The 12,965-nt window shown below is 33.5% G+C and overlaps 1 protein-coding gene across 1 annotated transcript in view; it reads right to left on the bottom strand.

Moving 5' to 3' along the window:
* GRIK2 (glutamate ionotropic receptor kainate type subunit 2) overlaps positions 1-12,965 on the bottom strand; it is a gene marked incomplete at its 5' end in the record, with an annotated part of 393,079 nt that overhangs the window by 122,346 nt on the left and 257,768 nt on the right. Inside the window, one exon of the mRNA XM_082757228.1 lies at positions 9,898-10,121. Coding sequence (XP_082613354.1) covers positions 9,898-10,121 — 224 coding nt within the window. The remainder of the gene's footprint in view (positions 1-9,897; positions 10,122-12,965) is intronic.

Genomic DNA, 12,965 nt, shown 5'->3' with positions numbered 1-12,965 from the left:
TCAAATTACCACTTGTATCAAATTACTAATTGTATCTTTTGACCATTCTGTGGTGCTTTCTTGGATACTTATCAACGGCATTCCTGTTCCACTACTTCTTGGTTTCTTTTTTTTTTTCTTTTTTTTTTTTTTTCTTCAAATTAGAGGACTACACTGGTTTGCAAATCGCACAAGAAAACTATTATTATGCATTATGGCAAGAGTTGCAATATCCTTCTCCCCACTAATACTATGTATGGCAGAGTAAAATCCATGCCAGAGTAAAACACATGGAAAAAAAAAATAATAGCCCTCCTACCCACCATAATTCCAAAACCAGAAGAAACAGTAGTCCTTCTCAAAAGCATAATTTTATCTTGAAAACACTTGGATTCATCTATAGAGGAACCATTCTCTTTAGGCACATTTAACAGTATCCCATGCTATGATTTGCTAAATAAATGTAGAAAACATGAAGTCTAGATCTGTGTCTTCCTTTCCTTTTCTTGTTGCATACCCCTGCCTAACCCCCCCTCCAAAAAAAAAAAAAAAAAAAAAGTCTTAATGAAACTGACTGATAGGATCATTATCCAATATCAGAAAAGAATGCTCAGCATGTCTTCTGGAGACTCCCTCTATACTTTTTTTAAGCAAACTACTTCACACAAGCAATCTAATATTTTCATGTACTAGATGTGCTCGTAATTAGCAAGGGCTTTTAAAATAAGGGCAAACCATTGCATGTGCTACTACAGTGTTAACACCTTTGAAAACTAAATTAAGTTATTCCTCAGATCATTTTGCACCTTTCTCAACAAGGAGTACGGGATTACTTTGCTTTGCATGCTGTTAGAGAATTCTTCACAACTCTTCAGCTACTGACTCCCCTAGCTATAGACTGTTTACCCAAGGCATTTTAAGTAAAGAAATAAAGTGGACAGGAGCTTTCTTGCCTGTAGTTAGATCCAATAACATTAGACAGACACCTTTTTTTAATAAATGTCACCGTTTGACTGCTGACATATTTCCAAAGCAAAGTCCACTGTATGTTTATAATGTTTTTACTTAGTTATGTAGTATGCAAAAAATGCCAGGAAACTGGGCATGTGAACTCAAGTATGAACTAAAATTACATTTGTGTGGAAAGAAGTGATGATACACACAGCATAATACCTTTCAGCATCTCTCAGGATGTTCTAGGGATGAAGGGAAGGCAAATCCAATTACTAAACTGTTGCAGACTGTGAAATAATGATTTAGATTAACACTGAATGGCATTCAGGCAGATGTCTAGCAAAGAATGAATGAGGCAGAATGAATCAAACAGAACAATTCTTGTCAGTCAAAACTGAATATGGAAGCAGGCCAGAAAGTAAACTCATTATTTCAGAGCCATTCACCAATGAAAACTGAGATTTTACTAGTAAAGTCGGGTTATCCATGTTAATCTTCTGAAAGAGTTCTAGCAAACAAACCTTTGCTTGTTTGCTAGAGATCTGTCAGATGTAAGATACTGTTAAGATTCAAAAAGATACATTGAATCATGATATGTTTGGGCAGTGAAATATTCAGTGGAGCAACATATAAAGGAGAAAATGGAAGGGAAAAAAAAAAAAAAAAAAAAAGGAAAAAAAAAAGAGAAACCATGCTATAAAATATAATATACCAACAGGACTTTTGATACAACTTTCCACCAGCACTCCTATGACCACATAAAAGGTTGTATTAGAATCTTCCATCAAAATGGATAGGAAATAAATGCATAACACCTACATGTAACAAGGCTTAAGAAGTACAATCAGAATCAGTACAGACAGAATGAGCGGTCCATCTTATTCCTGATTTTAAACAAAGATGCTTAAGTAAATGAGAATTAAGAGATTTCTTGACTTGCTGGTAGTAACAGTTCAAATTCCTTAAGGATGAACAGAGTTATAATTCAGTTCTTTCATTCAAAATACCTAAGTTTTGGGGTAATTAGTGATGTATTGAAGAACCTTTTGATGGCTTTCAGAATAATAAGGAAAAAACAAGAGAAAGGATGGAGAGTTTCTAGGCCAAATGCAACTTTATGCAGTATAAATACACTACTATGCTCTTCAAATAAAATAAATAAATAAAGATAAAAACTAAAAAAGCTTTTTTCTGATTAGGTTAATCTACAAAATAACAATAATTAATATAAAACACACTGATGGAGCAAATGCTACGTGTTTTCCCTATGTACTTTTCCTTAACTACTGACATCACCAGACCTACTTTTCTGTTTCCTAGGGAGGCCCCACCCACATCTTAACTCTGTGAAAGACAAAGTTTGGCTAGATTTCCACCAAGAAAAAAAAAATACAGAAGAATCTAGAATTAACCAGGTATATAAATAAGCATCTTCAAAGTGCATATGGGGATTTAGCTAATGACAGTATGTATCTTCTTACATTTGATGTATAATAAGCAGTGTCCAGGATGTCAGACTGACCTACTGCCAGTATGGCAAGGCTTTAGAGTATTATTTTGCCTTTTCACCCCCTAAAATCTAGGGAGGTTATTGATGTTTCAAGAGTAAAAGATAAGATTTTTTTTCTTCTACTGCAACCTGTAACAGTATTCTAATAGATGCTATTATGTAGATTGTGAGACCTTTTGATGCTTTTGTCTCTTCTTGAATATCAGAAGGAGGTTGAAAACATACAGAATTGATTCATGAGAATCCTAAAGGATTAAGAGTCCTTACTGAGTTTTTTATTTCTATATTAGATATTCTATAAACTGGCAATCCACCCAGATAAATCTCTTGTGGTAGAGGTAAGAGGTTGTATTGTCTTTCTGAGTGTCAAGAAGCCAAGTGAGAGACGGCAGCTTATAACTTATTGCTATACATGTCTTTCTTTTTGCCATATGTACTCATCCTCAACATTTAGACTCTATAACACAGATTGCAACCTGTGTCATAATTTCCCAAAATAATTACATAAGACAAGTTAGATGATGCCCATAAGAAAGCATTACAAATTCAGTATGTTTTGCATTCTCGATATAGAAAAAGGATGGGATGTGTGCTGACTATAGAAAATAAAACTTAAATACTATTACAGATTACAGAGTTATGGTAATACTGATCGCATAGAGCACAGTAAACTCCCATTTTATTTGAGCAATTTAAAGTTGTCATCCACATTTTGTCAAAAGTTGTAAGCAGAAATATCTGAGCATATTTGAAATATCATATGCAAGTGTTGCTTACAACATTTCCAGTGACTGCTGACCACAAAAGATGACTAAAATTTCACTGCTGTAATGCATAGTGGGATAGACTAAGTGAAAAGCATATACTTAATAATTCGCTCATTAGTGCAAAAACTATGATATAGTGTCCTCTACATATTAAGGTCAGTTACTGAAATTTTATTTAAATAACAGAAACCTTAAATTAAAACTTTTAAAGTTTGAAATAAAGTAGGAAAAATTTAGTTCAGAAAGGAAGAGCCTTTTCAGACCATTCTCACATAATATTAGGATTTTTTTTTTTTTTTGTACAGATACAAAAACATATCAGTCAATAAGAAGTTAGAAAACCCACAGAAGAGAGAGAGAAAAAAATGAAAAGAGATAGAGAAAAAAAAAAAAAAAAAAAAAACTTGTAATACTATCACTATCACTGCCTGATTGACAAAAATCAGTGTTCTGGGGACTGACATGGGTGGTCTCTGTTCGCAATAAACACGATCTCTAATATTTTTAATTTTAGAATTTGAATTGCTTTTCAACTAGAGAAATGATATGAAAAAAAAAAAAAGCAGACTATAATGAATCTTTTGGAGGCATTAGACTAAGGGTCATAGCTAGATTTTTTTCATGTGTTCATCCTTGCCTACTTATAAAGCATTTTATCATCTAGTTTATAATATCCCCAGCTGCATTACAACTGAGACAAAAATGAATTCTGTAAGTTAGTAAGAGAAGCAGATTTCAGGGTTGCCATCTGGACTGCCCTATTGGCTGATGAATCCATTCCTGAAAACACTTCATAACATATGCTATAGCTCTCTAGGGAGGTCTCAGGAGATAAAATTCTCATAGGAAGAATGCTTGTTAAGAATAAAGGGCAAATATGCTGAGTTCCTACTTGAATAAATATCAGTATAGTAATTTAGTAACCAGAGTTCCATAGTAACTGGAAAAGGAGTTCCCTCTCATTCTACCATTAATTTCTGTCATCAAGATAGTTTTCAAGGAATACTTCAAAAATAAATCAGACAAGCTCAAGGACAGAAATCAGCTCACCAAGAAATATGAAATGAAAAAGAAGACTGATGAGATGTAAAAAGCTATGTATGCACTCCAGAAAGATACAATGCTCAGGCACCTGCTCAAGTCTGAAGAAGCAGGGTATTCCTATGTTTCTTCACAGAGAAAATATTAAAATAAACGTGTTCTCTATAACGTTTTCATAAGTGACTTGGATGTAGGACTAGGAGATATATAGAGTAAGATGATACTAAATTGGGAGGACCTGTTGGCTCTGTCTAGGATAGCTTTGCAGAGTGATCTTGACAAATTAGAGAGCTGGACAATCACCAACCATATGTAGATTAACAAGAGCAAGTAATGGATTCTGCACCTGGGAAGGGGCAGCCCTGGCTGGACAGAAAGACATCTGCCCAACAGAAAGACATCTGAGAGTTTTGGTTAATGGCAAGTTTAATATGTCTCAACAGTGTGCCCTGGCAGCCCAGAGGGCCAACTGCATCCTAGGGTGCATCAGTCATGGCATTGGTAGCCAGGTAAGTGAGCTGATTGTCCCTCTCTACTCTGCACTGGTGCGATCTTACACACACACACACACACACTTTACTGTGTGTGGTTTTGGGCACCACAGTATAAAAAGGAAATATTAGAGCATCCAAAGAAGGACTACAAAGATTGTGAAGGACTTGGAGGGCAAGACCTATGGGGAGCAGCTGAGGTCCCTTGGTTAGTTCAGCCCTGAGAAGAGGAGGTTGAGGGGAGGCCTCATGGCAGCCTGCAGCTCCCTCACGAGGGGAGCGGAGGGGCAGGCGCTGAGTTCTGCTCTCTGTGGACATCAACAGGACCTGAGGAAATGTCACAGGACAGGGGAGGGTCAGGCTTGTGTTAGGAAAAGTTTCCTCACCCACTGAGAAGGTGGTCAGACACTGGTCTGCCAGAGTTCAAGAAGGACAGTGCTCTTAGATGTATAGTTTAAATTTTGGTCGCCCTGTGCAGACCTAGAGTTAGACTCAATGATCACTGTGGGTACTTTCCAACTCAAGATATTCTGATTCTACGTTTCTGCTTTAAAAAAAATATATATATGTTTTTTACTATATGCTTTGACAGCTGAAACTAGAATAAGGGCCTGACTTACAAGAAACAGGATAGAATAACAGAATGTCCACACATAGGGAATGCAGTACACGTAAAGGAAAATGAAGCTCCTTAAAATAACAACTTATGAGTCAATATTAGCAATTAAGGCTATGAGCACATTTTAAGCGTATTTACACAACAGATTCATTGATACACCAGACAGCTCACTACAAGAAGCATAAGAGCTCATTTAGTGGAGTGTTTCATCCAGGGTAGTTTATCTGCTTCACAGCTAATCCATAAAGGTAAAGTATTATGCTAAGGCAGGTGTCTCTCTTGCAGGTATTAAGACAGGTCACTTAAAGAGTAAACTGCATCATGACAGACAGACAGACATGTTCACAGCAAACAGACCTTACAACACAGAGATATACTTCCATGTGCAGAGAACAACTTGAATTCCAGTAAATCAGGTAGAAAGTGAATTAATAAAAAATATTTAAGTAGTTTGTCCTTCAATTTGGATTTTCAGAAAAGCTTCATGAAGACATAGGTGTTTAAAATTATACATAAGGGACTTCAAAAATCAGATTACTATCATGACGTAAGCCAGCTGACCATAATTTATTTACTCTTGAAAGTCATGAATTGGAAGATGAGTTTATCAAATTGATGTTTTTAAAGATGTGAAATTGGTTTTCATTATAGTACCTATACAGAATGGGCCGTACCCCCAGTTACTAACACATCAGATTTTGTTGAGACCAGGTAATAGGAAACAGCTGTGTCATATACACAGGCTAGTAGAAAAGATGATACAATATGTGCCTCTGAAGTTGGTATGCAAAACTGTATGAAATCAGCATATTTCTTGTGAAATGAAACAATGCAACAAACAAAGATGAATAAGAAATACTAATCAAGGTTTTTCATTATGCAGATCAGAAGATGTTGTGTACTTAACAGAACTTGAGAAAGGAGTTGGTGCATTTTACTCTAGTCTTAGTTTTCCATCTAATCAACATGTAAACTGTGAATTTAACTGGTATTCCAAGTCAAAGAATGAATCAAGATGTCAGATGACAAAAGACACTACTATGAGTGATATAAAGGCTAGCATCAGAAATACACCACTTACTGTTGCCACTTAAAGAAAAAAAAAAAAAAAGGAAAAATTAAAATGCTGTATGACTTTCTCCGTTCACAGAAAAATAATAGGCTTAGTGTCAGGGACATAGTGTCAGGAACTTTTAGAAAGTAACCAGCATAACTACTTATACTCAACAATCACAACAAGCAAGATGAAGTTTTCATATGTATGGAGTAATCACAGCTATAATTCCACACCAAGAATGACAATTCAACACCATACGCAGTTCATCTCATTCAGAACACAAGATCTCCAGACAAGATCTCCACATAAATAGATGATAAATAAATAGATCATCAATTTATGGAAGTACAAGAGAAAAATGACACAGAAAAGCCTCCTAACTAATGAATAAATCTCTCTCCTTGCTCTTTGTCTTTGTGAATATGTAAAGATTCCAGTTCTTGATATCCAGTTCTCAGACTGGAAGTGAAAACCAAATGTTCTTTCAGATAAAGAAAAAAACTAATAAAGAGTTGAGATATATTACTTTTTTTTTTTCTTTTTTCATTTATACCTGCTGTGTTACTCTACAAAAGTTCTTTCAGCAATTCTCTCAAAGATTCTCGAACCTTTTACTACTTTCTTCAGTTTTCCCTAAACAGGACCATACCAATAACTACTGGGTGAATTCCAAGTACCAAAATAGAACTATTCTTTTCTGTTTTCAATGTACCAAGCTCTTACATTCTGGCCCTGTTTGAAAGACATGGTAAAACAATAAAATCACAGTATGCTCATGAAACATTTGACACAAAAATGGGAGGTATAAATCTAAAGTAAGCATTGTACTCTGAATACTCTTGATGAGCTGTAATTACAAAACAACATATCATAAGAGACATACTAAGTATTGCATAGATACACCTTATTAGGAAACACAATAGTTATTATGAAACACTGTAGTTAAACATTCATTATGACAGGACTGTTATGAAATAAAAATCTTCTTAATAAGGCACTCTGGATGGAACCTATTAATTTAGTGGCATACAGCCCAACAGTTTCACAAAATTGGGACTGAAAAATGCATACCTGTACAGCGCCTAAATTATAATCTGTACTGAAAATACATATTCAGCACTAAGCTGCAAAATTCTCTACAGAATCACACTTTAGGCAACATTATTTTATTTTACATGACAGACAAATTGAATTTGCAAAAGGCTCTTTTACTTTTGAATACCTGCTTTTCTGTCTTTAGTATTCATCAATTGATTATGTTTTTAACTTAGATCTCTTCCCCTATATGAACTATGGTGTTAGAAAATGCTATCACATATTTAGAAAGTTGTTCCGCAATATGAAGAAAAAAAATCTATAGGTTGTCTTACACAATCCTAAATCTTTTATTTCTAAATTTGTGTCATCAATATTTGATTATACAGGTTACAAGGTATTAAAAAATCTGAAGGCTAATATAGAGTTGCGTGTAAAAAACTTTATACAAAAATAGATTCCTCTGCTCAACATAAAATGTATTTGTAATGCTTTACAATTAAGACAACGCTTCTAAGTACATGAGGTTTCTGTAGTGCTGGTCACAGAAACAGACAAGTGAAAAAAAAAAATCAGCAATAATGGTCTAAAATGTGGTGCTTCTGTTTGAAAATAAGCATTGTTTCCAATTCTGTCAGAGAATAAGGTGGTTGAATATCTAAAAATAAATAAATATATAAATAAAAAAGGCTTCTAGAAAAATGTGTCTTTCCTACAGAATATAACAAGACACATTTTCAAAGCATAAGTAGAAACTCAGCCATAAAACTACTGGGATCCTCATGTCAAAAGCGCTGTGCATCATGCTGAAAATGTCCTTTAATGATAACAATAGGGTTAAAACTTTCAGAACATATACATAAATATTTCACATGAAGTGTTTCACAATATAATATTTGTAATTTATTCTCAACTGTAAATCCTGTGCTTTCTGATGTATCCTGTTACAAGAACACCTCAGAAATGAGTTTACTGTTTAGTATATAGCCCACTAAAATCTACTGTTCTTTCAAGAAACTTTCAACATAAGTCTGCCTCTTTAAAGCACACTTTTAAAGAAGGCACACAAACAAAATTAATCATTAAAGAATGTGTTTTAGTGTTGTCTATATTACTTCAATATTTCTTGCACTTTATGTACAGATGATCTTGCTAAATTACTTATAAAATGGTTTTTAGAAATATTACCTCTCCCTTTACTACAGGAAAGATACAACCTCTCTAAAATGAAGTAGATAGTATCAAAGAAAGATGGAGAACCCTGGTATCAACTACAGTGTAACTGAGAGAGAAAAATAAGAAGATTCTACTGTGTACCAGAGAATGAAATCATTTCAGCCTTGGGGCTGAAATGAGATTGCATTATCAAGTCAAACATTTGCTTTCAAAAATCATTGCTACAGACAAAAAAAAAAAGAAAAAAATATTAAAGGGAAGTTTGGGATAAAAAACAGTACAGTTTATATTTATTATATATAAACCATAAATACTATTATATTATATAATACATATATATTTATAAAAAAAATAGTAAGAAAATTTAAAAGGGACTACTATGAAAAATCTTAAAATGATATTTGAAGAATGACATTTGCAGGAACTGCTGATTTACTGTTCTGACTGTTTTTGTTTTTTTTTTTTCTTTTACAGAGAGAGTCAAAGTTATGACATAATTTTATATTTATGTGAGTATCTGGAGTCAGTTCCAGTTACTTAACAATGAAAAGGTAAATATAAAAGGATTTTTTGACAAGAGACTTTTTCCTACTTGCCTGTGTTGAAGAAAATAGATAAAAAGTGATGTAAAAGCAACAGAGTCCTGTCTATCAGATCACTTTATAATTTAGCAGTCATATTGAGGTCCTTAAATCTAAAAACTTGTTTCCAAACATATTCAAATCTGGGACTCTAAATTATGTGATGTATCTCAGGGATTTTTACTTAGAACAGTTAAAAAATAAATATTCTAGTACACTATTTCTAAGACTCTAAACTACATCAAGTAATATGTTATTTTTTTTAATATGTAGAGGCCCATTTTAGACATCTATGATTAACATGGGCAGCTAAGTACTCAATTTGTGATTAAGCCCCACAGCAACAAATGAAACATGCTAACAACATAAAATGTATTGGCCCCTTTCTTTGTAAACACAGTACAAATGGGAAAAGGCATTACATAAACTTGCTAAACTCAGAATTTGTAAATAAAAGGAGAAAACTAGCTAATATACCCAATACTTGGTGGCATAACAAACTGAAGACAGAGCATGGCAATGCAGAAAATTAATATTGAGAGCCCTCACCATTGATTATTCTTCTGTACATGACAAAGTTATATTATAAGAATATGAAAGTAAGAAAATTTTTGTGACTTTTGACAATTATTAGTAAGAAAAAGATTATAACAATTGCCAAAAAAATCACAAAAGTTGACATGTTACCTGGCTATGACAAAGAGCACACAACTGACACCCAAGTAAGCCAGCAGAATATACATCCAGATATCAGGGGAGAGAGGATTCAGGAAGGAGAAGACGCCCGGGTTTGTACCATTGGGCTTGCGGTACAAAATACTTATTCCAAGAGTCATAAATGGCTTGGAAAAGTCGATGACTTTCTCTCGGACATAGGTAATTGCCAATGGTGCAACTGCAAGGTCAGCTTTCTGTTGACAGAAATAGAAAAAGAGAAATAGGCTGTAAGTCAGAAGAAACATGTTGAGGCAAAAAAATCAGATTAGGCAAAGCTCAAACTTTATACTGAAGAGGTTTGTTCTTGCACTAGTTAAGCTGAAATTTAAAACTCTCCTCTAATTAGGGAAACCAATTTATTTTACTTCTTGTTTGCTAAATCAATATAGCAGCATTTAAATAGAATTTTAAAAACTATTAAAGGTATAAGTGAAGAAAAATGTTGCATTTTGCAGAAAACACGAACATTATCACATCTTTTTAAACTTCTTAAAATGTACATAACAATGTATATCTTTATGTTGTCACTTCTTCAGTGAGCTCTTAAGAAACTAATATACTTGTGAAGCAGATACATATATGCTCGTGCCAGCATAAAGCAAGGTCAAGGAAGCAGTTTTGCATATTTTAATGTAAAAGTACTGGTCCAAAATGGAAAGCATTTTAGAATGGGAAGTGCTACAACTAAAAAGTTGTTACATGGAGTAAGTTCTAGTAACGTATGCCTGTCCTTACCAGTTTTCAGAAATCATTAAAAAAAACATTTGTGGATAACTGACTATTAAACAGTTGCACCAGTTAAAATGAAATCATGCAACAGAATGCCTTTTGCCAATTTACTTTTAGTTTTAGTTATTTATGACAATAATTCATAAGAGATAGTAAATGTTCTATATCACTTGTTATTCAAAAAGTAATGGAAATCAATGTCAAGAAATCTACAGCATTTACATTTCAATCACTGTTAACAGCTGTTAAAAGCCTGTACATACTGTACATTTGTGTATGAGCACACATGCATGTGTGAAAGTGGGAAGTTCAGAGTGTGAAAATATACAGTACAATACTTAGCCAGCTGCAGACCAAGATTTCTTCATAAACTGTATATAAATCCAGGTACATAATCACAGAGATGGTATAGCTACTTTGAAATAATGTTATTCAAATAACCCAGCTGCAGATAACACCATGTTCAGAATGTTCATTGTAAACCAAGATTAACAGTTTTATTCCCAGTAAAAAAGGTATAAATTCAAATATTTAAATATTTTATTTTACTCACATTGTATTTTATATATTGTACAATACTCTCAAATCCACACAGTTAGAGCGCTTCATTGTTCCATTTTTTTTTGTTGTTGTTTACTTTTCTTATGAGCATTTATCATATCATCAGATCTATTCTGGTAATGCACTGTTATGTAAAAATGTGAAACTCTGTTGACACTGTTCATTTAATTTAGTAAGGGCTCAGTGGTCAAAAACACCACACACTTCATTTCCACTGTTACTCAGAACTTATTCAGAACTTAAAGCTTGCATATTATGGATGATATTCCAGATGATGCAGAAAGAAAACAGCAGAGCAAGAATATAAAAATAACTTGAATTAAAAATCACAGGGCAACTCAAGTTGTGTTTGAGCAACACAACTCAAAACTTAGACCAAGAGGCAAGTAGTAGACCTTAGTCTTAATCTGAAACCAACTCACTAGATATTGTCAGAAGATACATCTGCCCAAAGATACAGAAAACAGATATTTTGGAAGGCTATTGCCAGGTGTGGATTTTGGTCTTAAAATTTGAACTGAGCCTTCATGAATAACAAACCATTTATTTTTAAAAATACTGTAGGAAATCCAACCCATGATCATTAGATGAAAACAAAGCAGTATAAAAGTGAATGTAAGTTTTAAGAATCTCCGGTGGAGCAAAGCTCTAAGGAACTTGCAGATGAAATAAGAAAAATAACGTAAGAATAAATAATGCATGTTTTATATGACAGAACAGGACAATCAGATAACCCAACCTGGGAAGCACAGACCAAAAATACAGGTCCCTATCCTGATATCCTAAGATCTTCAGAATTCAGAATGATCACTTTGTGACTGCAATAGCCAAGGGGGACATCTCTGCCAGTTTACACGACTAGACATTGCCTTTTAAGATTTTTTTTTTTCTATTTCATTTTTTAAATATTTAATCATGCCATTGTCATTTCATATACTTTGTCCTATATTCTCTTAATACCTCCAAAATCTGTGGAAAAAATGTGAGGGAGCAGGTAACAATAATTTTGCCTGGCACTATTGTACAATCTGTGGGATGAAGAAAATATTTATATAAATAAGTTATTTGGTTAAATTCTAACTCCTTAAATTAATTGTAAATATTTGTTAATAGCAAGTCCTATATTTATTTTAAGAAGGTACAATATGATCACTGAATATGACCAGTTCACTTCAGAGAATGACAGAGTAATTTACATTCAAAGGGCGTGTGGAGCTCACCTAAGTTCACTTACTGTTCAAAGCAAGACCAACTTAAACGTTCAACCAATTAACATCATTTTCTGATACTGTGGAAAACAACATACGAGAATGGTTTCCTAGAACTTATATTTCATACTGCAATTAGTATAAACAAAAAGCACCAGATGAAGGCAATATATCTTTGTGTCAAAAGAAACAAAAGGAAAGAGAAATAATTTCTTTTGATAGGAAGAAACCTTTTTCCTTTGAAGTATCTTTATGATTGCAGTATCTCTGAGGGCAAAATTCATAATTTTAGATAAAATACAAATAAAAACAAAATAAGAAAAAAAAATGCATTTACCTTTACCACATGCAGCAAGTCTAAATTCTAAGAATGATCTACGTATTCAAGGTGAAAATCATTTTTATTTTGGCAACTATCTTTGTCAATCTGACTACGTTATTGAACTTGCAACTCCACAGATATAATAATATCAGTTCCACTGTCCAAACAGATAACAATATTGTACACCTGAAGTCAAATAGAGGACAAAAATGTGTTAA

This window comes from Aythya marila (genome assembly GCF_965140915.1).
Source record: "Aythya marila genome assembly, chromosome: 3".
Classification (NCBI taxonomy): domain Eukaryota; kingdom Metazoa; phylum Chordata; class Aves; order Anseriformes; family Anatidae; genus Aythya; species Aythya marila.
Note: the sequence above shows the minus strand (reverse complement) of the source record. Positions and strands in the feature narration are given on the sequence as shown.